This window comes from Barbus barbus, assembly GCF_936440315.1.
Source record: "Barbus barbus genome assembly, chromosome: 47".
Lineage (NCBI taxonomy): Eukaryota > Metazoa > Chordata > Actinopteri > Cypriniformes > Cyprinidae > Barbus > Barbus barbus.
Window position 1 is genome coordinate 8,981,562 of NC_136725.1, and position 25,843 is coordinate 9,007,404.

A 25,843-nucleotide genomic window follows, 5' to 3' on the forward strand; every position below is an offset into this window, starting at 1 on the left:
CTAAGGAACAATACATCATGCCATTTCTAATTTTATTATGAAAATACCACATAAAAAGGGGCCTTTTGCAAATCAAATGATCAAATTATAAAGGACTTTAAATTAGTCACAAACCTGCAATGATATTAAAGCACTAAAAGTGATGTAGCTCTCTTTTTTAAGTTTTTAATAATCTTGTTCTTTTGTTATTGAGTTTAACAAACTGACGTTCTCGCGTACTTCCGCTGAACATCTCGCGAGATCAAGTTTCCTTGGCAACAGTACACCGTGTTTTCATGGAGAGGTCTGAGCGACAAAAGGTTTGTTATTATCATCGCGCAAATGTCAACATTTAATCTTGCATACAATGTTAAATACGTAACAATTTATAGAAGACATTAACGTGGTGTATTTTATGGCTCGCTATTCAATGTAGTTTGCAAATCATTGTAACGTGCGCATCAAACACTGAGCTACAGTAAACGTTGTTATTTCTTAATGTTTATGTGTCATATTTTGTCTAAATAATTCACCACGTAACGAAGTTACGCGACAATAATGGTTACTAGTTGCTTCCTAAAACGGTGTTTGGTAGGTTGTATAATAGTCCCGTAAAGCTAAACCAGCTGGAAAATATTTAATAATGGTTACTAGTTGCTTCCTAAAACGGTTTTTGGTAGGTTATATAATAGTCCCGTAAAGCTAAATAGCTAAACCAGCTGGAAAAGACTTACTTCACAGTGTTTAGTGTCTCTAAACCATAAGGGCAGTACTTAAGGGCATCATAGACATGTTCTGAGTCAGCAGCATTTTGGTATCACAATGACTCCTACAAATACAATCTTGGTAGGCATCTCCTTTGGTTTTGAGACCCAGTGTTAGTAAAAACTAAAAAGTGCAAATAATTTCTGCAAACAGATTCAACTCGCAACCAACCAGCCATACGACGAGAGTTTTGAGGTGAATGCAGAGGAGGCGGCCAGTGTGCACACACCATCACCAAGACAGATAGGTCAGACTGTTTAACACTTCTTTTCATTTTACCTACCATTCATCAACTGTTTTTCATGCCATTATGTCTTCATTTCAGTTTCCAGGAGGACAGGCAGGCAGAAGCAGAGCGCCATGGCCACTTATGCTGGAGATAAACTAGAAGATGACACTAAAGTAAGTTCACTAACATATTTGGCTAATGGATAAAATGAAGTTTGAATGACCTGTTCACATCTGACAGCAGAGAAAGAAAGAGCCACCACCTGGTGCCCGCGCTTCTAATCAGAATGATGAAGAGGATGAGGAGGAGGATGATGATGATGAAGATGATGATGATTCTGATGAAACAGAGTCTGATGAAGAGGAAGGGGAGCCCGGATCTGCTCCAGAAGGGTACAGCTGTTCATCTGAGACACCGTCTTCTGTCTAAGATGAGAGCGATAGATTGATATTGTTTCATAAACTTGGTGAAAACTAAGGTGAAACTGTATCAAAGAGGAGATATACAGTGAGGAAGTGGACAAGTTTATGAGTTGCAACACGATTCAGTAATATGTTTTATCAATAGTACTAAGAGCATTATAGTTATATCTACTCAAAACAAAAAGCTATTTTATTATTTTTGAAAATAAAGTGTGTGTGTGTGTGTGTGGGATGATTTCTCATAGCGCATATGACCCAGCCGATTATGAACATCTTCCTGTGACAGCCGAGATCAAAGAGCTATTCCAGTACATCACAAGGTTAGCACACACCTTCACAACATTTGATGTGCACCTGTACACAAAACAAGAGCATCTGGCAAACTGACATTTAAACTGGCACGCAAATGAGTGTTTCTTCTACTATGAGCACTTTTGACCCCGTGGACAATAAGAACTCATATTTATTAAATTTGTTTGCTAACAATGTCTAACAGTGAATATACATACATCACAGAACAATTCTGTCATTTTTCCTAGACTTAAAACGAACATCTCAAAATATGTATTGAGTTGGTGGTGGAAATTATGAAAATTTAAACAATTCCAGAATAAAACAGCAACCCCCCACCCTTTTTTTTTTGCCTGGGCTATTTAAACACAAATAAATAAATATGTTCACACTTTTAAATTTGATACAATATGAAATGCCCAGTAAGTAATATTTAGATAACTTTAATATAATTGTTTATATAGTATAATTTATCATAAGTACAATTACAGTATATATATATATATATATATATATATATATATATATATATATATATATATATAAGACAAAAAAAATCTACCTTTTGGACAAAAAAGCAAAACAAAAAAACTCAAAATACACTCTTTTGACTTCTAGATGTCTAATGGATTTTTACTGGTATTAATTGCATGAGTGTTTCTTTTAGGTATACTCCACAGACCATAGAGCTTGACCACAAACTGAAGCCCTTTATCCCTGATTTCATCCCAGCTGTGGGGGACATTGATGCTTTCCTCAAAGTGAGTGGCAATTTTCAAATCTGAACTGTACATGAATGTCCAATTCTCAGTTTCTGAATGTTTCTGTTCAACCCACAGGTACCAAGACCAGATGGGAAAGCTGACAATCTGGGTCTTCTGGTTCTGGATGAGCCGTGCATGAAACAGTCAGACCCAACAGTGCTTTCCCTGTGGCTCTCAGAGAACAGCAAACAACACAATGTTGCTGTGAGTTCACACATGCATGCTAGAAGACTTATGGTGCTTAGATGATTTTGGCCTAGTAAGTGAAATGAGAAAGTGAATCTCTTTCACAGGAAGTGAAAGTAAAGAGCATTGAAAACCCAGAGAAGAACCCGAAAGCCATAGACAGCTGGATCGAGAGTATTAGTGAGCTGCATCGGTCCAAGCCTCCAGCGACTGTACACTACACAAGGCAAGCACTGATATGAACCAACCATGAACACGCAGAAAAATGCAGAACACAACATCTATGTGTCATTTTTTCTAACAAGTCTTGTATATTTCTTCAGACCCATGCCAGATATTGACAGCCTTATGCAAGAGTGGCCGTCTGAGTTTGAGGAGCTTTTGGGGAAGGTTAGATCTTGATTGAAAGGTCATGAATGAAATTTGCAAATCTAGTCATGTTTACCTTCACTTCCCCATCTGTTCATCAGGTCAATCTCCCCACTGCAGATATCGACTGTGATTTGGCAGAGTATGTTGACATTATTTGTGGTAAGTTGCATGTTTCTTGCATTTACATCTTTGATGCTTTTTTGGTTTTATTGTAATGACCGTTAGTGTAACCTATCAGGAATCCTGGACATCCCTGTGTACAAGAACCGAATTCACTCACTTCACGTCCTGTTCACACTCTACTCCGAATTCAAAAACTCACAGGTCAGTTTCAGATACTATACAATAAAAATAAAAATGCTTTTCACAATGTGCAAATATTGTATTGTTTTGCATTATTTGGCATTTACCTTTTTTGTAAGGCACAGGATTTTAATTATTGACGTTCTAGGTTATATTATTGATGAGCTCATTTTATTTTTCCTGCGATCAGCACTTTAAATCTGTAGCGGAAGGCCAGAAATCCGACACACCACCTGCTTCACGTACAGCCACGGCTGAATTAGAAAGACTCACTTTGGACTGAGGTCTCCTTCGTGGCCTATTTTCTTACATCCTGTTTTGTTCTGTTGTGTCGCCAGTTGAAGTTGTGAAGTTACATTCTATTATGCATCTTAAATTTATGTTTAGCAGACTTTTTAATAAAAAATGTATGTCCTCAAACTGTAGATTGTCTTTAAAAATCATTAAATCTACTCCATCAGTCCACTGCCTTTTTTTTTTTTTACAGTTTGCATTGAGTTGGTCTTTTCTATTTGAATTGTAAAGCCAGAGGACATGAGTTTTGTCACTTTAATCTTACTATCAGGTCAGTCTCTTTATACTTTTTTTAGGAGATAAATAACAGTTGGTACTATATAAATATCCCATAAAAATAATACTGAAACTGATCCAACACTAAACACCAAAAGGCATCTGTGACTTAGCGCAGCAAGATGACATTATATGCCTTTATCACACTTCCGCGTTCGAAAAGCGGAAGATTCAAATAGTAGTGTAAAAGAACTCCCGCCAAAATTAGTTGTATTAAACATAATGTTCACATTTTGTCACGCGCTCACTTTAAAATCCAATACTCTATAATTGCATCAAATTGAAGTTGTTCAAATACATAAATATTTCCAGTCCATAGACGATAATTAAAAATAAGTTTGATCATCTTAATCGAGTTATATTCTCTGTTATTGCGTGCAACGATTGAATATCATTATACTGTGAACAAGAGCGGGAGGTTAATCACAATAAATATAATTCAAAAATATACAAAATAATATTAAATCAGTCCGAGTATTCCTCTAGCAGTAATTTGAGCTGTCTGTCACGTCACTCAGATAAACTAATGTTAGACATTCAAATGAAGGATGACATAATACATGGTATGGAATCGGTATAAATATGGAGTTTTAACATTGTTCAACTAAACTAAATTAGTTTAATTTTCTTCATAAAACTGGCGTCTGTCAATTGACAATAAAGCAGGCGGAAATTCCTTTACGCTACTAATCGGAGCCGGATGTGACGACACGCGGACTGTGCTAAAGCCTATAGCCTATGGCTGTGTCCAAATTCAGGGTCTGCATCCTCCTTAGGATCCTTCCTACCCGGTTGAAGGAGGAGGGATCCTCCGAAGTCCGCAAAACCCGGAAGTCGGTGTTTGTGAATTTGGACAGCCTACCCTTCTTTCAGTTCCCTCTCTTAAGCCCGGCTCACACTGTGCGATTTTGGCCACGATTTGTTCGTCTGAGACAAATTTTGAAAATCCTAACATCCTAAAAGATTCCTATAATCCTAGGCTAAAATCGGTTGTCTAGATCGCTGGTTTGACATGTTCACTGACAGCCGATTAATGGCCGTTGCGATCAATTTTTTCCTCCGATTAAATTCTGGCAGTGTCAGAAGATTTCAGACACTTTCCTCAAGTTTCCTGCAGTGTGACATCTCCTACGACGACCGTCAAACCAAGAACCAATAGGAGCACTGAACTTGATGACGCAATTAGCGCGACAACTTCAAACCATTCATTATTTGTAAAAAACAATATATGTACAACGTAAAGTTTACTTAAAGTTTATTTATTAAGGGGCAGGATGTTTAAACTCGAATAACAAAATTACCTCAAGTTCGCTCTGTAGAACTGGAAGTCCATAAAGTCCTCTTTTGCCCAGCCATGACTTGCTCCACACACGTCGTGTTTTTCGTTTTTTGTTTTTTTTTTAACATCAAGGCATGTAATTAATAAAACTAACGCTACACGTTGCTGTTGTTTGCTAGCTACCATTATAGCGAGAGAACGCGGGTCACGTATTGATGACGTAAAACTCCAGACAAGTCTTCTTGAGTACGTCCGTTTTTGTCGCGTCTTGACTGTCGTACAGTCTGACATTAAGACAACTGAGATCCTACAGTCTGGCATGGGGATTATGTTCGTACAGTGTGACAAGCAGCAATCGCAAAAGATTATTAAAAATCGCACAGTGTGAGCCCGGCTTAACTCGTTGCTCATATCCTGTCGCCTAGCAACCGTGACAGCGCCAAGCAAGAAGCGGGAAAATGGACAAACAAAGAGTTATTCTCCTCATTTTAATTCTTTTGGAAGAAATAAAGCAATTAAATAAATTAAATACTTTCTTTGCTCGTTGTCGGAGAGTTTTTTATATCAGACTACAAGACAGTCACATCCAGGTAAGCCATTATAGCCTATTTTTATTTGTTTTTAAGTATTCTACTAATTTCTCCTACAAATTCATTGAGCCGAAGCATAAACTTTAGCTTGTTTTGTCAGAGAAACTCCTCTCCCACTCCGCTACCGCTCGCTTCGTCCGCCATTACGCTCTGCCGAAAAGAATTATGGGATAGGTAGGACGGGAAAGGATCCACCACACCCATCCTTCCAATTCGGGGAAAAGGAGGACGTATTTGTGGGCCGCATTTGAAGGATCCTACGAATTTGGACAGCCTTCGTCGCGGCGCTGTGACGTAACATCCTTCAAATGAGTACTCCGAAGGATGCAGACCCTGAATTTGGACACAGCCTATATAAAGGCCTATAGCCATAATTAGTTCTAGACATTTAAAGGAACACTCCACCTTTTTTTGGAAATGCTCATTTTACAACTCTCCTAGAGAATCCATTCTCCAGAATCCACTCTCCTTTGAATCCATTCAGCTGATCTCCGGGTCTGGCGGTAGCACTTTTAGTTTAGCTTAGCATAGATAATTGAATCGGATTAGACCATTAGCATCTCGCTCAAAAATGACTAAAGAGTTTTGATCATTTTTATTTAATTATTATTTTTAACTATTTAAAGCTTGAGTCTTCTGTAGTTACATGGTGCACTAAGGCCAACGGAAAATGAAAAGTTGTGATTTTCTAGGCTGATATAGCTAGGAACTATACTCTCATTTCGGCATAATAATCAAGGAAATTTGCTGCCGTACCATGGGTGCAGCAGGTGCAATGATATTACACAGCGCCTGAAAGTAATCCCCAACTATATCATAACTAGTTACCTAGTTGGGGACTACTTTCAGTTTCAAACTCTTTGGTCATTTTTGAGCGAGATGCTAATGGTCTAATCCGATTCAATGATCTATGCTAAGCAAAGCTAAAAGTGCTACCGCCAGACCCGGAGATCGGCTGAATGGATTCAAAAACGGTAAAACTCAACTGTTTAACTCTTGGGGAATTGTAAAATGAGCCTATTTCCAAAAAAAGTGGATTGTTCCTTTAAATATGCTGAACCAGAGCAAGTTGTCTTTTATGATTTAGTTATTGGTCTGATTTACTGTGTGAAATATGTGCATGAGGCGTTGTCTATTAGATCATCTGAATAAAAGCAGCCCTGCCTTCTTCCTTGTTCTAACCAATTTTATTTTCCTGTCGTGGTTTTTAGTGGCTATTTTTTACTCTGAGGTGAGAGTTGCAACTCAGAGTGCATGAAAGCGTGTCATAGAAACATGATCTACAGATTTGAAGAGTTTGATTAATGGTTACCGATGTTAAGAATATGCCAATTTAACTATAAGAGGATTACGTCTAACTCCTGACTTATGATGCCTGGATGTTTCATTCATATTTGGCTGTTTTTCTTTGCTGTATTTGGTACGTATGGTTAATAATTTATATAATTATTACAGTTTTAATTTTTTTGCTATTAATGCATATGTGTTTTCTAATATATTTATATAATACGTTTTTTAAAAACTAGATGCGCAGTATATATGATGTTTACTGAGACTAATTTTATCTGTCGGCCAGTTGCTTCATTTTATATGCATATCTTTCACACAGAATAATTTGTTTATTAATAATATCAAACACATTGATTTGACAGCGAGAGAAACTGAAGTCAAAGAAGTAAAGACGGGCTTATACAGTCGAGTTGAGCTCACTGGAGAGGAACTTGATCAACATATTGATTTTCTGAAGTCAGTGGAATGGACAAAACTAAACAGATCAGCAACGTGTCTATGTTTAAAAGCAAATTCCACATTCAAAGCTTCACACAGACACTGCTGTGGAATGGCTCATTTCAATTTAAACAATAACACCCTTATTCTGGAGAATGTGACAGCAAAGGATGGAGGAGTCTTTAAGGAAACTCTAATTCTAATAAACGGAACTCCAAAAAGCCTAAACATCACATTAATTATTCAGTGTAAGTCAGACATATCAGAGTTATTATTATTTATGTACAATTCATCAGATTTTTCTGTGTTGCTCATTAAAACATTTTATTTAAGACCCTCCAAGTCCAAGAGAAATTGTGGTCTCCAGGACCTCCAACACATCTGTTACTCTCAAATGTGAAGTGAGCGGCTTATTTCTGCATCTGATGTGGAAGAGAGAAGGAGTCCCTATTCTAGAGAAACACAGACACTCGTTCAGTGAGAGGAACCAAACTCTACACATCAGCAACATAACCAGCGCTGATTACGGCATGTACAGCTGTATTGCTTCAAATGCATATGGAGAATCAGAAAAGCACACATATATTACTGGTGAGCAATACTTCATTCATTGTGTGCACCTTATATGAATCCTCAAAATGATGCCAGATTGTAATATTCTGTTTAGGACCAGGAATTAAACCTTTAACATCTTTAAACAGAAAGCAGCATTGTGAAAAAGGAGAGGTACAAATTTACATGATTATGTAAATTTGTATATAATCATGTAATTTTCTGTTTTTCTTTTAAGGTGAGAACTCAACTGTTAACCAAGAAAATGGTGTTAAAGGTAAAACTCAGTCTGATCAGATTGTGCTTTCCAGTGGACTTATACTCACAGGTGCTTTGGGACTGTGCATCGTGTTCTACGGCCTTTACAAATACCATCACAGTAAGATTTTCCCCCAAATATTCATAAATGTTGCTTTAGCAAACTAATAGCTGTATGTTTACCCACATCCTTCATGATTTATGTTCATTTTTGTGACTCAGTTTATCAATCTCAATATCATGTAATCTCAACAAGAAGAAAATATGAGGGACCTTATGTCAAAATAGATTGATTTATGACCCCAGGTTGACACCTCTGACCTCCTGTTCCTGTTTCTTGATGTTTGTTTCTTGATGTTTATGACAGCAGTTGTCAAACTGACACCTCTGACCTCCTGTTCCTGTTTCTTGATGTTTATGACAGCAGTTGTCAAACTGAAACCTCTGACCTCATGTTTATGGCAGTGACCATTTTGTGATCAGGATATGATTCACCCATTTTGTGTTATGAAGTGTCACAACGATCTCGGATGGGTTGTTCCGCCAAACGTTCGGGTTGTTTCACATCTTTGAATAAGAACAAGAATGAATGAGCTGAGAACCATTGAGTTCTTTTGTTTTGTGATGAAACACTTTTCCAAACATTTCTCCCTATTGCTATCAAAGGGTGCTCAATAGATTAAAATGGCAAACAATTATCCAAGTCAGCAACTATCTAATCCATCCATGCTTCTGAAAAAAAGTGATATGCCCAGACATCTTTTTTAGACCCTAAGAGATACAGTACATTTTCCATTCGTGGAGACATATGAAGAAATAAAATAGTTTGAGAAATAAAACAAAGTTCTAAGAGAACTTGCATGAGTTAAAGTGAGATTCATGCAGTCTGTGAATTAAGTTGATCCTACTTGTATGCTTAGCCCATCTGTGGGGTGTTGTTGCGTATTTGGATTGCCATGTGTTACCCTGACTAGGAGTATCAAACTTATTGGGAAATTAGTCATTATCTAAAGTATTGCATGTTGTTTTCTAATGTTCATTTATTGGTGTACATTTTTATACCTAGAACACAAAACATTGCTTTGATCCAGATTAAGCTTCATGCCAACCAAGTAGTTTTATACATTCTGACTATTTGTAGATATCATGTCATTTTAAATGATTTACTAAAAGATTAAAAGCACCAGAATCTGGGATATCCAACATGAAAGAGATGTTCAAGCTAAGGATGTTTCAACTATTATCATCATTTCCTTTTGACCCTAATAAACTGGTAATGAATTATATGGCAAGTGACACAGTATACAGTTCTCATACTATGTGTAAATAGCTGGGCTAAAATATTTGTGAGTATTTTTGCATGCCAACAGATTTTTTCATCTAAAATCACAGTATTTTTGACAGACATTATCAAGATTTCGGATGGCCGTTCACAGTTGTTTGTTGGACTGTGTATGTTTTTAGGTGAAGACTCCTCCTTGTGAGCTGTCATCATAATAAATAAATAATAAAAATAAATGAAAATTAAGAAATTTAGTAACAGTCTTTCTTTTTGAGATATTTCTTTTAGTTCAACTTCACAAAGTGCGATCACATGAAGCATCAACACGAAAATTAAGTCTTGCTGTTTTACCCTTAAAACAATTACAACCTAAACTAATCAAACTATTGCAATGAAAGCTGTACATTCTTTTAAGTTTGAGCATGTTAAAGTTTCCAAGCTCTTGTAAAGAGTATAGATAAATTTAATCTATAACCTTTTGTACATTCAAGAGACCAAGTTACTAAGAAAGAGAGTATAGCAAGAATAGAAATGTTTATAAGGCATAGAGAATTCAGAAATCTGTTTCGTAAACAATTGTGAAAGTTTTTAAATGTGGATTTGTAAATTATATTTTTATTACTCCACTAGTTTAGTAATTTTGTTCAGATAGCAGATGACACAATTCACATTTTGTTTGTTTGGCTGCATTTGTATTAAGACCCCTCCGTAAGTTCATGCTAATTCTCGCATGGGGAAAAGAGCATGATGAGCACATATCTCTTAACGTTGCATAATACAAATTTTTCATTTAAGAAAATTAAACATTTGACTGAACTTTTTATTATTTTGAAAAACCTCCATTTCAAATTATTTTCCCTGAGGTGTTTGTCCACAGAATCTTTTTCAACACAACGACATTAAACATTAAAAGAATGTTATCAGTTACTATAGCCATCTTCTTTGACTCAAACAAAGCAACATCTCTAGTGTACGTAAGCATCTACAATGCGTGTATGCTTGGTGGAGGGTTAGGACAGTGCTTCTCCACTTCTGTCATATTTGTTAGATGTAATGCAAACACATTTGAGAACTATGATGTTCCACACTTTTGTAAAGGTTATAGAAAAAATTCAAACATAATCCTTACATAGGAATTATCTTTGTGCAAAACAGATTGAATAAAACTCATTGAATTACGAAATGCAGAGGTACCAGTTTTGACAACTGGTGTCATAAACATCAAGAAACAAACATCAAGAAACAGGAACAGGAGGTCAGAGGTGTCAACCTGGGGTCATAAATCAATCTATGACATAAGGTCCCTCATATTTTCTTCTTCAGCATCCCAATTCTCACCCAAATGTTCTCACAGGAAAAGTAGTATGAACCACAGACAAACCTCTCAACAAAACTCACCAGCTACTCTGCAGTCTATCCTGAAATACATGACATACACTCACCTAAAGGATTATTAGGAACACCATACTAATACTGTGTTTGACCCCCTTTCGCCTTCAGAACTGCCTTAATTCTATGTGGCATTGATTCAACAAGGTGCTGAAAGCATTCTTTAGAAATGTTGGCCCATATTGATAGGATAGCATCTTGCAGTTGATGGAGATTTGTGGGATGCACATCCAGGGCACGAAGCTCCCGTTCCACCACATCCCAAAGATGCTCTATTGGGTTGAGATCTGGTGACTGTGGGGGCCATTTTAGTACAGTGAACTCATTGTCATGTTCAAGAAACCAATTTGAAATGATTCGAGCTTTGTGACATGGTGCATTATCCTGCTGGAAGTAGCCATCAGAGGATGGGTACATGGTGGTCATAAAGGGATGGACATGGTCAGAAACAATGCTCAGGTAGGCCGTGGCATTTAAACGATGCCCAATTGGCACTAAGGGGCCTAAAGTGTGCCAAGAAAACATCCCCCACACCATTACACCACCACCACCAGCCTGCACAGTGGTAACAAGGCATGATGGATCCATGTTCTCATTCTGTTTACGCCAAATTCTGACTCTACCATCTGAATGTCTCAACAGAAATCGAGACTCATCAGACCAGACAACATTTTTCCAGTCTTCAACCGTCCAATTTTGGTGAGCTCGTGCAAATTGTAGCCTCTTTTTCCTATTTGTAGTGGAGATGAGTGGTACCTGGTGGGGTCTTCTGCTGTTGTAGCCCATCCGCCTCAAGGTTGTGCGTGTTGTGGCTTCACAAATGCTTTGCTGCATACCTCGGTTGTAACGAGTGGTTATTTCAGTCAAAGTTGCTCTTCTATCAGCTTGAATCAGTCGGCCCATTCTCCTCTGACCTCTAGCATCAACAAGGCATTTTCGCCCACGGGACTGCCGCATACTGGATGTTTTTCCCTTTTCACACCATTCTTTGTAAACCCTAGAAATGGTTGTGCGTGAAAATCCCAGTAACTGAGCAGATTGTGAAATACTCAGACCGGCCCGTCTGGCACCAACAACCATGCCACGCTCAAAATTGCTTAAATCACCTTTCTTTCCCATTCTGACATTCAGTTTGGAGTTCAGGAGATTGTCTTGACCAGGACCAGGACTAAATGCATTGAAGCAACTGCCATGTGATTGGTTGATTAGATAATTGCATTAATGAGAAATTGAACAGGTGTTCCTAATAATCCTTTAGGTGAGTGTATATAGGATTATATAATGCACTATGTAAAATTATATTTTGTGTCGTGTATTTTACATTTGTTATATTTTTAAGGCCAAATAGTGGGAATGGGCAGAACTACAGATGAAGGTAAAAAAGTACTCTTTTTCTGAGCTGTAACTAATATTATACAATATCTTATAACCTCACTCTTATACGCAGGTGCAGACAACGTCCATGGAATTTCTCAGGTAATGCACAAAAAGGCATAAACAGAAAAATAATGATTTCAGTACACACGAAATCATACGAGTATACGAGTAGCATTTAATTATCTATAAAAGATCCCATAAAATTAAAAACGGCATTTTCGTGGCTGTTATTCCATGTCTATTAGCAGAAATGCCTCTATGCCCAGTGCACATGGACAAAATTAGCTTTAAGCAGATACACATTTAAAAATGAAGTCTTCCATAGAAAAAAATTTAACTTATTTTGCACATTATAGGTGTGTAGTCATTTTAATCCAAAAAATGCTCTTCAAAATGAGAATATCTTCTTATCCTGATATGGTCCAGGCTGTAAAGTAAATTTGTCAACACAATCCTAAAGTAATTTTATGTAGTCTTCCAGTCAAATAAACTCTTTGAATCTATTGTAATTCTATGAATGATTTATTTACATATATTTTATATACATATTAAATAATAACTATATGCTGACCACTCATCTCTCAGGAAGTACGTGACTCTGAAGAGGAGACTTCTTTGTTGTACGTCTACACAGACTTCATTAATCCGAAAGAGAGCGGTCAGGCCTCCGCTGCAGCGCAACACTTTGAGGACTTTGGTTACTCTGAGGTCGGACCCACAAGTAAGGAAGAAGGGGTCGTTCTGGAGGACTTTGGTTACTCTGAGGTCGGACCCACAGGCAGTGAAGAAACCATCGTTCTGTATTGGGTCACTAATGATCTGTCCAGATCACATCCTGATGCTGGAGAGGACAAATTATATTCTACAATATTACATTAAATAATAAAAAAAATGCTTTTCACAATCTGCAAATATTGATTACTTGTTTTGCATTATTTGTAGTCTATTATGTGGCATTTATTCATGTTTTGTAAAGCACAGGATTTGAAATGTTTCAGCTCTGGGTTATATTATTGATGAGCTCATTTTGTTTTTCCTGCGATCAGCACTTTAAATCTGTAGCGGAAGGCCAGAAATCACACACCGCCTGCTTCATGTACAGCCACGGCTGAATTAGAAAGACGCACTTTGGACTGAGGTCTACCGCGTGGCCTATTTTCTTACATCCTGTTTTGTTCTGTTGTGTCGCCAGTTGAAGTTGTGAAGCTACATTCTGTTATGCATCTTAAATTTATATGTTTGTGTTTAGCAGACTTGTTTTAAAGGGTAAAACAAGAGGAAGACGGGTTCCCTTGTTTAACTCCACTAATTACATTAACAGATGTTATACTGTTAAATAACAGCACGTAATATAGGCTAGTAAAATATATACTAAAACTAATATTTCCAGTAAAAATAATACGGATTAAACACTGTACACCCATAATCAGTTTTAGACATTACATGATATACTGAACCAGAGCAAGTTGTCTTTTATGATTTAGTTATTGGTCTGATTTACTGTGTGAAACATGTGCATGAGGCGTTGTCTATTAGATCATCTGAATAAAAGCAGCCCTGCCTTCTTCCTTGTTCTAACCACTTTTATTTTCCTGTCGTGGTTTTTAGTGGCTATTTTTTACTCTGAGATGACAGTTTCAACTCAGAGTGCATGAAAGCGTGTCATAGAAACATGATCTACAGATTTGAAGAGTTTGATTAATGGTTACCGATGTTAAGAATATGCCAATTTAACTATAAGAGGATTACGTCTAACTCCTGACTTATGATGCCTGGATGTTTCATTCATATTTGGCTGTTTTTCTTTGCTGTATTTGGTACGTATGGTTAATAATTTATATAATTATTACAGTTTTTGTTTTGCTATTAATGCATATTTGTTTTCTAATATATTTATATAATACATTTTTAAAAAACTAGATACGCAGTATATATAATGTTTTCTGAGACTAATTTTATCTGTCGGCCAGTTGCTTCATTTTATATGCATATCTTTCACACAGAAGAATTTGTTTATTAATAATATCAAACACATTGATTTGACAGCGAGAGAAACTGAAGTCAAAGTAAAGACGGGCTTATACAGTCGAGTTGAGCTCACTGGAGAGGAACTTGATCAACATATTGATTTTCTGAAGTCAGTGGAATGGACAAAACTAAACAGATCAGCAACGTGTCTATGTTTAAAAGCAAATTCCACATTCAAAGCTTCACACAGACACTGCTGTGGAATGGCTCATTTCAATTTAAACAATAACACCCTTATTCTGGAGAATGTGACAGCAAAGGATGGAGGAGTCTTTAAGGAAACTCTAATTCTAATAAACGGAACTACAAAAAGCCTAAACATCACATTAATTATTCAGTGTAAGTCAGACATATCAGAGTTATTATTATTTATGTACAATTCATCAGATTTTTCTGTGTTGCTCATTAAAACATTTTATTTAAGACCCTCCAAGTCCAAGAGAAATTGTGGTCTCCAGGACCTCCAACACATCTGTTACTCTCAAATGTGAAGTGAGCAGCTTATTTCTGCATCTGATGTGGAAGAGAGAAGGAGTCCCTATTCTAGAGAAACACAGACACTCGTTCAGTGAGAGGAACCAAACTCTACACATCAGCAACATAACCAGCTCTGATTACGGCATGTACAGCTGTATTGCTTCAAATGCATATGGAGAATCAGAAAAGCACACATATATTACTGGTGAGCAATACTTCATTCATTGTGTGCACCTTATATGAATCCTCAAAATGATGGCAGATTGTAATATTCTGTTTAGGACCAGGAATTAAACCTTTAACATCTTTAAACAGAAAGCAGCATTGTGAAAAAGGAGAGGTACAAATTCACATGATTATTTGGTTTTCTTTTAAGGTGAGAACTCAACTGTTAACCAAGAAAATGGTGTTAAAGGTAAAACTCAGTCTGATCAGATTGTGCTTTCCAGTGGATTTATACTCACAGGTGCTTTGGGACTGTGCATCGTGTTCTACGGCCTTTACAAATACCATCACAGTAAGATTTTCCCCCAAATATTCATAAATGTTGCTTTAGCAAACTAATTGTTTATGAAACCCACATCCTTCATGCTTTAGGTTTATTCTGTGACACAGATCATGAACCTCAATACCACGTAATCTCAGCATCTCACTTCTAACCAATATGTTCTCAAAAACACCAGTTTGGGGGGGGGGGGGGGGGGGGTATAAATCACAGAAACACAAAAACACCCCAATTTCCCCCTTTTAAAATCTCCCCAGCTACCCCGCAGGCTACCTAAAACATGAAATACAATTACAGCAATTATTGCATTTCATTTCTATGTTGTACAGAATTTTTTACTGTTGTTATATTTTTAGGGCAAAGAGCAGAAAAAGGCAGAACTACAGATGAAGGTATTAAAATGAATCTATCTATAGATATCTTTAAACTTGTATTAATTATAGAATTATAATTAATTATATATACCAATTGTAACTGTATAATATCTGTGAAATATACTTCACAGGGGGCGCAGACAATGACCTTGGTATTTATCAGGTAATACACAATCAAAAGTATTAATGGTAACACTTTACAATAAGTTGTCATTTGTTAACATTAGTTAATGTATTAATATGAACAAACAATGAACAATACATTTATTACACTATTTATTAATCTTTGTTCGTTAGTTCACAGAGCATTAACTAATGTTAACAAGCACAACTCATGATTTTAATAATGCATTCATTAACTAAGATTAATAAATGTTGTAGAAGTTCATTCTTAGTTCATGTTAACTCATGTAGTTAACTATTGTGAACTAATGAACCTTATTGTAAAGTGTTACCGTATTAATAAGTATATGTCTAACAGTGAATTTAGTACACACTAAATAGCATATTAATATGATGCACATAAAAGGCACAATCTTAAAGACCCCATGAAAATACAAAAATGCCTTTTATTTTATATCTACTACCTTTGAGGCCTCTATAAGATAAATCATGTTAACAAATCAAGCTTTCAGTAGATATAGGCCTTAGACATTCACAATTTTTATAGTTTAATCTTGCGCTCACACGGGCATCTCCAAAATTGTGTCCAATAAAATTAAATGGAAACCTCCATGGCTAATGTTTGAAAGGCTAATAGTTTTTAAAATATACTCATATGTGTCATATTTCTAACAACTGTCAATCACAGCCTATAGCCTATTATGAACTATAATAAACATAACATTTAGTATATTAAATTAAAAGCTTTAAAGATTCCTTTGCCATGTTGTGCGACACTTTAATTTTTAAATTTGTCCCACACTTTTCCTGCTGTACCGGAAGTTGCGGTGGTCACTGAGCCACAATGCCAGTCAAGTAATTTCATTGGGTCTTTAAGTCATGAAAAAAAAAAAAAAAAAACGTGTATACAGCGGAATAATATTAGTAATACCTGTTTACTCCGGTCTCTCAGGAAGTACCTGCCACTGAAGAGGTGACTCCTTTACCGTACGTCTACACAGACTTCATTAAACCGAAAGAGAGCAGTCAGGCCTCCGCTGCAGCGCAACACTTTGAGGACTTTGGTTACTCTGAGGTCGGACCCACAAGTAAGGAAGAAGGGGTCGTTCTGGAGGACTTTGGTTACTCTGAGGTCGCACCCACAAGCAAGGAAGAAGGGGTCGTTCTGGAGGACTTTGGTTACTCTGAGGTCGCACCCACAAGCAAGGAAGAAACCGCTGTTCTGGGTTAATGTGTCTCTAATGAACAGTCCACAGAGTGTGCTGATGCTGGAGAGGAATGACAGTCTAGAGAACATGAAAACAGCTAATACTAACACACTTTCATATTCACTAATCTGGAGCAGTGCAACAGATTAATAAGCAAGAAGACTAACGGGATAAAAAAAAGTTACAACCTGATCAAGCACCACTAGGGGGCAGCAAAAACAGCTGAAACCTCCACTCAGAAGAAGGTACAAAGCTGTTACTGAAACTTGTACCTTATTTCCCCCTAAATGGTCAGTGTTGGGCTAGTTACTCAAATATTGTAATATATTACTCATTACCAGTTACTCCTTTCAAAAGTAATATTGTTACTGTTTCTGGCAACAGTAATTAGTTACACAACTAGTTACTTTACTTTTTCTTCACACCCCACAGAAGCTGTAACTGTGTATCTTCCACATAAAATTCTTAATAACATATTTCTTCCTCGTCATTTGACCACAATCCACATTAGATCGCAGTCAGAAGTTATTACAAACACTCAATAGTGACATTCAAGCAGAAGTGTTGTATTAATCTCATTAACTGTCATGTGTAGTCATTTTTCTGATACACATGTATACGATTATATTTTGTTATGTATTTTATCAAATCACATAAGTTTGCAAGAAACTGTTTAATTTTCCAAAAAGATTTTTAATTATAGTAATATAATATACATGTTGATCAAGAGATGTGGGTGGGATGTAATGCCAGAGTAAAGTAAAGCCACAATTTACACAACAGTGTTCAAATAATAATTTTTTTCCTGACAAAATCAATATACTGCAATATTTCTCTCTGCTGAATGTAAGCTTTTCTATATCCCAAGCTTGCCTGCTGCACTGGGGACATCACATGCATGTGCGAGTCATGAAAACAAATCTAGGAATTATTTGATTGTTAGATTTTAAACCAGTGCGATTGAGGCATCAAAAGTAACTAAGCTGTTTTATGGGTATTAACTAATAATATTACTGAAATCTTATTAGTAATTAGTTACACTACTAGTTACTGCAAAAAGTAATATTATTACAGTAACTAAATTACTAGTAATTAGTTACTGCCCAACACTGTAAATGGACATATTAGTGTTTTAAAAGCACATAAGTACATATCGAATGGGTACCGTCTCAGTGATCCCCCCCCCCATCCCTTATATCTGAGAGTGTAGCAGCTCTACCACATTTCACCATGATGGTTTCCAAATATTACAAAAGATACAGAAACGGCAACTTTTTTTTTTCTTTTCTTTTTTTGATGGACAGTAGCCTGCATCTTAAAAATAATAGTTTCATGATTACGATTACATTCAATAAGCATCATTCTGAAAAACTGCAATGTTACCTCTCTTGCACTTGGCACTGGATCATGTGACTTTGATAACACACTATATGGATAAGTACATAATTAAATGACTTCATTGAATACTTGAGTATATCAGTGCCTTGCAATAATGTCAAGGAAAACATGTTTGAAGTGACAAGTATATGCACACTGTGAGTGTGATTAAATAGGCTAAATGACTTGTGCCTTTCAGAGCAATTTGGAGCAAAAGTGGTTTGTCTTGCACGACAACCTTTGTTAAACGTTCTATATATCAATTACAACATGTCTCGGAGTCAGCAGCAGATTAATTGATGACAAAACGCAAGTCTAGATGTCGGTAAAGAGGCCAAAGCAGGTCAAAGCATTTGAGAGAAAGCTGTTAATCATCTATGAGAGTGTAAATGTCTCACGAAACGTTTTATTTACATTTTTTTAGAGTACCTTCATGTATACCTAAAGCAATGTCTTTATTGGGATTCCTCAAAGCAACCAGGAATACATACTGCAGTAGGATGCAAAAAATAGGGTCCTTTGTTTTTCCTTCAGAAAAGCCAAAATAAAAAAGTGAAAACTATTTCCTTTTAACATGTTAGTTTAACTGTACAGTCTCACTTTTTCTAAGTTTGCTTAAATTGTTACACCCATGGAATGCTGGGAAATGATACCTACAAACAGAAGGGGGATGTAAATGTTTAATAATTTAACTATAATCTCCTGTGATATAAATAGAAAAAACAGAGAGGTTTGGGGGACAGTGTTAATTAAAGATCTCCTATACAACTACAATAAGTGCAAACAGAGATTTATATACAAAATTGCACATTTCATTTGGGATTCAGGAAAAAAAAAAATGTGTGGAAAATAATTTGCATCGCTCATTTGGGGACAAATAAATCACAAAGCGAACTCGTCAGACACAGACGCTCCAGAACAAAGGAATAGACTAAATGCAATGCAGGTATCAGGAATAAAACATTTGAGATTTCTGTGATAAACAGATGCACTCTGATTTGAAGGTTTAATATCAGTGATTAAGCCCTATCTGGCAACCCTGAGACAAAAACAACCCCATTTCAGCACGTTTGACAAAGCTGAACATTCACTTGGAATTAATGGACCAAATCAGACTATGAGCACCATAAAGCTCCGGACAGCCTCGTTCAAGTGCATACAATCTGCAGGGTTTTGATTTTCCTTAAAGCTACAGCATCAGTATTTGAGATTCACTTTTGATTACCTAATAATAGCAATAGATTTAAATGCAAACATTTTTAACATAAAGGGTACCTAAAACCCTGTGAGATGTTTCATGATCCATTGTGTGCATTACTAAATGAATAAAATGATATGCTACAGATGATAGAACAATCACATTGAATTAGGAGAAAAACTACACCTGTAGAAGAGAAGAAAATCATTTCACAGCATTTAAAATGTTCAATTTATATTCTGATAGTCACTGATGCCATCCATGGTTTACATTGTCATAATAACATATACATTATCTATTGTTATTCAAAGAAATTTCATATTACACCATTAAGAGCTTCGCTGTGATATTCAGTCTCTCTCTTCTGAAAAATCCCCCTCCGTGTCCACCATCTGGTTGAACACAATCTGTGAATAAGTTCTCAAATATACAAAAGTGCTCAGTCTTCAAGAAAGCGTAAAAAATGTCTATCTGGCCTGAAAAGCCTCTTCCCTTTTTTTAAGGCAAGTGGTGACCAGTAGGTCAAAAGACTCTTGCCACAGAACCGTGCTGTATCATCTCCCAATAAATATTGCAACAAATAATTCCCCCCGCATTCGAAACGAGTGAGCAGAGTTAATGGCTTTTGGCATTTGTAGTTTCCACGAATGTAACGTAGAAGGGCGGGAATATCTCTCAACTATACATGGAAAGGGCACAATGACATAAGTATGCAGCGTGAATGTGTGGACAGGAAGCTGTCATGTTCACAAGTGTAAAGCATGCCAAAATGGAAAAAACTAAAAAAACCTAAAATGATCCACTACATTTACGTAAAAGCTTTTAACACAGGACCGCTTGCAGACCTAGTCCCTTTTGCCCTCATTTCTCTCTGTAGTTGAGGTACTGTAAACACTTTAGAGGGTGCTTTAGGGAGGCCAAACAACTCTTCAACGAATGATTCACAAACATCAGGCTGCTTCCTGTTATCTGAACAAAGCTGAAACTCACTCGCTTCACATTCAGTAGAATCCTCAGCCAATTAAATTTGAGTTCCAAGAATTTCAGAACTCGCAGGCGGTTTAGAATGAGCGGATTCCGGAACTGGACGGATAAGGGGAGTTTTGTTCAGGGAAAACAAGCACTCATTACCTTTCATACCCGACACAACAGCAATGGCACATTATGATACACCAGTACCAGTAAAATCTCTTTTCCAAAATGATTTTTAGACAACGTTATATATATATCACCTTTATAAATATTTTCTGTGCTGTTGTGTTCTCTATCAATATAAATAGCAAAATATAGAGTCATATTTCCTACAGCTAGTCGAATCCCCTTATCCATTTACACTAAAGCATCTTAAAACCACAAGATCCTTTTCGGAAATAATGTACAATTGGAACTAAATTTTCCAACCAAGTGGATGTCTGTACAAAACAAAATAATACAACAAAAAATAACACAGTCAATGTGTGTGTTGTTAGCCACAGGAGTGCATAGATGCTGAGTTTGTGAAATGAGTCTGGGAGGTGTGTGAAACCAACTGATTGGGTGAAGTGAAGAAGGCTGATATCAACATAGGGTTTTTTTCTGCTTGGAGGTGATGATGGTGTGTGGATGTGACCTATTTTGACCTTCTACTCGAAATCCCAACCGAAGATTGTTTGAAGAAGAATACTCAGCGCTAAATTTTGTTTCTTTTTTCCCCCTTAAATTAAAAAGCTAACCAATAAATATACAAACAAAGAGTTCACTTTTTTTGTTGAGACCAAAAATGCTTCTAACACTTTGTGGTGTACATTCAGGAACATTCATATTGAAAGTGAAAAATGCAACATAAAATAAACAAACAAACAAAAAATCACTGTAAGAGTTAACAATAAACATTGCCATGATAATAATTTATATTATATTACAAATTATTCCTATGTGTGTTTTTTCCCAGTCCAAGGTCCCTGCCAGGGTAAGGTGATTTTTCTTATAGTTTTTCTTTTGAGGGAATCCAGATGTAAGGTCCAGACTGTTCCTCTATCACCATCTTACACTGGTTATAAATGTCCTCTAGTGTGTCCCCTTGAACCAGCGCTGAAAGAAAAAGAAAAAGAGAAAGAGCTGATGTTAAAAGATTATCAACGTCTTTTTCATTTTGCACCACAAGAAGTAAGAAATCCTGACGACAGCTTCATAATGATCCTTATTTGAACTTAATGGCTCATTAGCCACTTTTTTGTTCATGGATTCTTCTGCATTGTAAGAATAGCCATTTTACCCAGCAACAGAACATCTAACAAAGCAACAAGAATGCAGCCTTTTCATTTAAAAATATCATTTCTGTTTTTCTGATAAGAAAAATAGTTCTTCTATTTAAGTGCACAGCATTATTAGTAAAGCAATTCTCTTTTTAAATCTCTTCCAGGAGCTTTCTTGCAGAAGCAGAGCAGCAGAAAATATATATGTATATATATATATATATATATATATATATATATATGAAGCAGCAGCAGCATAGTCACATGGGTTCAAAATGTCCTCAAATTAATCATCAAGTCGCAGTATGCATTTTTATAATCCTCCATACAGCCTCACGGGGGTCAAGCTAATGCAAATTTCAAGAGAAAGTTTCACTCAGGGGAGACCATCAGCTCCATGGCTCTGCTGTCAAACATGATGGATGTAACAGGCTGCAGTGGTTGGCCTCTGAGGTAATGCATATGCAAGAGACTATCAGAATATGCAAATGAGGTGATATCTGAGCATAAAGGCACCACTCAGGTCCTCTGGATGGATTAGGAACTTTTCTGTTACCTGTGAAGTACTCGCCGAACTCCTGCTCTAGTTTCATGGCACGGTCGAACGTCTTTTTGGCCTGTTCCTCTGTCAACCTCTTATTCATCTCCCTGAAACGCACAGGTTTTAGAAGTGTATCAGTCGCTGAGTCCGAGCGCAGAGGAATTTGTATTATTTATTGTCATCGTAGAGATGTGTGGGAAACTTACATTAAGGACTCGATGGATCTAGGCTTTATAAAGATGGCAATGGGGTAGAGATGTGCTACTTGTAGTCGTTTTATAGCATTCCCAGACACGTCAAGTATGCAGTGCTTTCCCTAGAAAAGTAAAAAGGACTTGCTAAATGCTGGGAAGCTGAACTGTAAGGAGCCGCTCACAAAAGACACATTCAAAGACAAGTGCTGTAAAGTTAAAAAGTTCAGCAAGGACAAGTCTTGTGAATAATCGCCCCTAACATCGAGTTTGACTCTTTACCCAAGTTACTCGCAAGTACTATACATCTGGAACATGCTAAACTAGCTACACGTTCCAAATGGTAAAATCTACATTAGGCAAGGCAAGCTTATTTATATATCTCATTTCATTCACAATGGTAATTCAAAGTGCTTTAAAAGCATTTCATTTAATCATAAACCACAACATATGCATAAGAAATAAGAGTAACAATAATAGCAAGGAAGCAAGCAGACTTAATGGCAATGTTGTGGCTGTAAAACCACAGCAAGGACTGACCCTCTCAGCCACGTATTTGACAGACTGGACACTGGTTCCATACAGATTGTCATTGTACTGTCCAGCCTCGATGAACTTGTGCTCTTGGATGTCTTTCTCCATCTGCTCTCGTGAGGTCACAAAGTGATAATCTCTCCCGTCCACTTCATAATCCCGCTTTTGTCTGGTAGTATCTGGAATTGGTTAAAAAAAGATCCAGGCTTTAGTTTTATAAGACTTGCGTACTCGGTTCTAAAACACATAAAAATCATCATCATTATTATTATTTACATACTCATTCATGACAAATACCTTAAACTGTCAGACAACGGAGGACAAATCTACGTAAAATTACAAATAAACTATTATAGGTCTACCTTTTGGGGTGACATTCTAAAAGATAGAATAGCAGCAGGGATCTAAGCAGAAATACCCATAGTTCTCACTGACTGGATGAACTGTATACTACAAGGAAGGACTGTTACATTTTCTACTCATCTTGCTCATGCCAGACTAGTATTCTCACTTACCTTCTTGACCAGAACTGCTAGCCGCTTTTTTTAAATTATGAACAAACAAAAACGGTTAAATAAAAGTCTGAAAAACTGAAAACCCAACAAATAAAATGTTTAAGATGTAAAACACGAAAGAGCTTTGTGGCACTTACCAGCAAACTCTCAGAATGATATGGGATTTTTAATCTGAGATGAAGACCTCCTTAGTATTACCAATATTTTGGCTAATTCGTGTAGCACAAGCCAACAAAGCTCTTTCCCAATAAACACAAAATTTAGGAAAATTATAAAACAAAAACAAATTTTACAAATCGTGTATTACGAAGGGTTACTTTCAAGGTTTGCTCTAAGTCCATTTTTTAAAATGTACTCTTTAGACCACTTGTGACTTCTGAAAACATCGCTAACTAGTGACCTAGTTTAAGTTTGTTAATCAGCAGACCTTGAAATAAGTGATTTGATAGTCACAACACAATGAAATGAGTTTCAGGAACTGCACAACAAGCACTCTGGGACAGTAGGGAACACCACGGACTCTTACGGTCAGGGCACTCACCTTACCATCTCATTTTGATGAACCCCACCAGAACTGCTATCAGCACAAAGGCTTAAAAACCCCCAAGACTACTGGATATAATTACAAACTACCTTGGCCGGAGGTTTTTCTAACACTGTGACTGGAATTCATAACGGCACAAGTGAGAATAACATAGTACACTACTGCTCAGTTGGGCTCTTTAAGGATTTTGGTTGAGTAAGCCTCTACTGAAGGTTAATCTGTGCATATTAAAGATGAATAATGAATAATAAATAGAAGATCCAGAGTCTAGTTCATCTGACAATCTAATCACCTGGACAGGAACCACAAGATCTCTGTAGGGTACTTACGTGGCACACATGACCCAAACTTGTCCGGGAACTCAGAGATGAGGTCATCGTTGATTCTGTCCTTCATGGGCCCCAAGATTATAACCGGTCTGGCATAATGAACTGTTCAAACACATAATACAGACACGTAAAATCAAATTGAACACCAATCACGTAATCTATTTACACTTAATGTGAACGTCATACAGTTCAAGCATGAGAGACCGTGGAGAGGCACTTACTTTCTTGTCTGATGACAGGCTCATATGAGAGGATCAGTTCCTCTTGACTCCCTGGAAACAGAACAGAAAAACATACTCAGTGGGGTGGGTGCTTATGATAGCACTCGGCTTGCTTTATGCAGAACGCCGGCGATCGTGATGGCCACATTTGATGTGCCCTTCACCAAGGTCTCTCATCTCAGAGCACGGCTCAAGTGGATGTGTAAATGAGTTACTGAGCATGTAATGCTATTATGTATTTGTTGACAAGGACATTTGTATTAAAAAAGAGAAAAATGAAAAATAGTGGCAAAATTGAGTTAGTGCTCATTTGGGAGATTTAAAGGGTTCGCCAGAAAGGCTTTGGGACAATGATGGACAACAGAAAAGCAATTTAATCACGGATGAGACTGAAGTTTCAGACAGTGGGAATACTAATTGAATATAATAGTACAATTATGGAAACACAAGTCCAAAGTGACGCTAGTTGTGAGGTGGTCTGCGCACACAGGGAGTTGGAGAGCCAGAGGAGTTTATTTTTAGCCCTGGGACGAACAGAAGCAGGCTGCCGCAGGAACACAATATGGTTATTAGCCATCGTTTCAAACCCAGATAGGATTGCATGTTATTCTGAGCCAGAGCTTCCATTTTTCTCATTGGCAGTGGTAACATTAAACTAAAGAGAATGAACACACATGAATCAGTTTTGTGCAGTGCTCCGCTCTTACCCAGAACAATTTAGAAGCTGTGGAAATGCTAGATGGCCTCTAGTTGTGTAGCCATTGCCATAAACAGAATGGATTATGTCCATTTAAAGCCTTACAAACACAAAGCACACTCTGAAGCGCTGTTCGCCAACCAAATGAGCTGCCCACAGAGGCAGAATTTTAAGGCATCAAATGCAGACTCACAACAAAAAAGCTGTTTCAAAAGGTAGGCAATTAACTTAACTTTGCTGCCTCCTAATATTTCTGGTTTGGCCAAATTCTAAAGGCAACACTGCATGTTCATAATACTGATCCAATTCAAGCAGATGAGGTGAGAAAAATGTTGACTATAAATAAACATTTTATTCAACACTTTATAGTATGAATAAAATGTAGAATTAAAAACAATTCTTGAATATTTA

The 25,843-nt window shown here is 36.8% G+C and overlaps 4 protein-coding genes across 9 annotated transcripts in view; 3 read left to right on the forward strand and 1 right to left on the reverse strand.

Moving 5' to 3' along the window:
• Positions 1-232: 232 nt before the first annotated feature.
• On the forward strand, positions 233-3,774 carry LOC306865955 (intraflagellar transport protein 46 homolog). 3 transcript variants are annotated; one of them, XM_079410827.1, is made up of 12 exons: positions 233-299; positions 898-991; positions 1,070-1,146; positions 1,214-1,365; positions 1,641-1,715; positions 2,354-2,447; positions 2,526-2,654; positions 2,744-2,862; positions 2,960-3,026; positions 3,107-3,167; positions 3,247-3,332; positions 3,502-3,774. In XM_079410827.1, exons 1-12 carry the CDS (start codon positions 276-278, stop codon positions 3,592-3,594), a joined length of 1,071 nt encoding a protein of 356 aa, XP_079266953.1. In that variant the 5' UTR covers positions 233-275; the 3' UTR covers positions 3,595-3,774. The 3 variants fall into 3 exon arrangements, with proteins under 3 accessions (XP_079266953.1, XP_079266954.1, XP_079266955.1); XM_079410828.1 differs by having other exon boundaries at positions 1,217-1,365; XM_079410829.1 differs by having other exon boundaries at positions 236-299; positions 1,077-1,146.
• Positions 3,775-6,924: 3,150 nt separating this feature from the next.
• On the forward strand, positions 6,925-13,912 carry LOC306865957 (uncharacterized protein). Of its 2 annotated transcripts, XM_079410833.1 has the most exons (8): positions 6,986-7,170; positions 7,403-7,726; positions 7,812-8,069; positions 8,269-8,409; positions 12,299-12,334; positions 12,407-12,435; positions 12,922-13,057; positions 13,115-13,253. In XM_079410833.1, the coding sequence occupies exons 1-8, from the start codon at positions 7,119-7,121 to the stop codon at positions 13,213-13,215; spliced, it is 1,077 nt and encodes a 358-aa protein (XP_079266959.1). In that variant the 5' UTR covers positions 6,986-7,118; the 3' UTR covers positions 13,216-13,253. The 2 variants fall into 2 exon arrangements, with proteins under 2 accessions (XP_079266960.1, XP_079266959.1); XM_079410834.1 differs by lacking the exon at positions 12,299-12,334 and having other exon boundaries at positions 6,925-7,170; positions 13,115-13,912.
• LOC306865958 (uncharacterized protein) lies at positions 13,202-19,007 on the forward strand. The gene is made up of 7 exons (XM_079410835.1): positions 13,202-14,153; positions 14,383-14,703; positions 14,789-15,046; positions 15,218-15,358; positions 15,703-15,738; positions 15,852-15,883; positions 16,796-19,007. Exons 1-7 carry the CDS (start codon positions 14,102-14,104, stop codon positions 17,072-17,074), a joined length of 1,119 nt encoding a protein of 372 aa, XP_079266961.1. The 5' UTR covers positions 13,202-14,101; the 3' UTR covers positions 17,075-19,007.
• Positions 18,798-25,843, reverse strand: part of LOC306865956 (disks large homolog 2-like) — a gene marked incomplete at its 5' end in the record, with an annotated part of 212,325 nt that continues 205,279 nt past the window's right edge. For 2 of the 3 annotated variants that reach the window (XM_079410830.1, XM_079410831.1), the window contains 7 exons: positions 18,798-21,696; positions 22,417-22,508; positions 22,608-22,717; positions 23,133-23,305; positions 23,642-23,665; positions 24,515-24,616; positions 24,736-24,786. In XM_079410830.1, coding sequence (XP_079266956.1) covers positions 21,590-21,696; positions 22,417-22,508; positions 22,608-22,717; positions 23,133-23,305; positions 23,642-23,665; positions 24,515-24,616; positions 24,736-24,786 — 659 coding nt within the window. In that variant the 3' untranslated portion in view covers positions 18,798-21,589. The remainder of the gene's footprint in view (positions 21,697-22,416; positions 22,509-22,607; positions 22,718-23,132; positions 23,306-23,641; positions 23,666-24,514; positions 24,617-24,735; positions 24,787-25,843) is intronic. The other variant, XM_079410832.1, reaches the window with a different exon arrangement.

What these genes read in the sequence shown, in the direction of transcription:
- LOC306865955 (XM_079410827.1), top strand. Translation starts at nt 276, where the DNA reads ATGGAGAGGTCTGAGCGACAAAAG. An exon ending in ACCATCACCAAGACAGATAG is followed by an intron (nt 992 to 1,069) that starts GTCAGACTGTTT and finishes TCTTCATTTCAG; the next exon opens with TTTCCAGGAGGACAGGCAGG. An exon ending in ACATTGATGCTTTCCTCAAA is followed by an intron (nt 2,448 to 2,525) that starts GTGAGTGGCAAT and finishes TTCAACCCACAG; the next exon opens with GTACCAAGACCAGATGGGAA.
- LOC306865957 (XM_079410833.1), top strand. Translation starts at nt 7,119, where the DNA reads ATGATGCCTGGATGTTTCATTCATATTTGGCTGTTTTTCTTTGCTGTA. An exon ending in ACGTCCATGGAATTTCTCAG is followed by an intron (nt 12,436 to 12,921) that starts GTAATGCACAAA and finishes CTCATCTCTCAG; the next exon opens with GAAGTACGTGACTCTGAAGA. An exon ending in CTCTGAGGTCGGACCCACAA is followed by an intron (nt 13,058 to 13,114) that starts GTAAGGAAGAAG and finishes TCGGACCCACAG; the next exon opens with GCAGTGAAGAAACCATCGTT.
- LOC306865958 (XM_079410835.1), top strand. Translation starts at nt 14,102, where the DNA reads ATGATGCCTGGATGTTTCATTCATATTTGGCTGTTTTTCTTTGCTGTA. An exon ending in CATCACATTAATTATTCAGT is followed by an intron (nt 14,704 to 14,788) that starts GTAAGTCAGACA and finishes ATTTTATTTAAG; the next exon opens with ACCCTCCAAGTCCAAGAGAA. An exon ending in AAAGCACACATATATTACTG is followed by an intron (nt 15,047 to 15,217) that starts GTGAGCAATACT and finishes TTTTCTTTTAAG; the next exon opens with GTGAGAACTCAACTGTTAAC.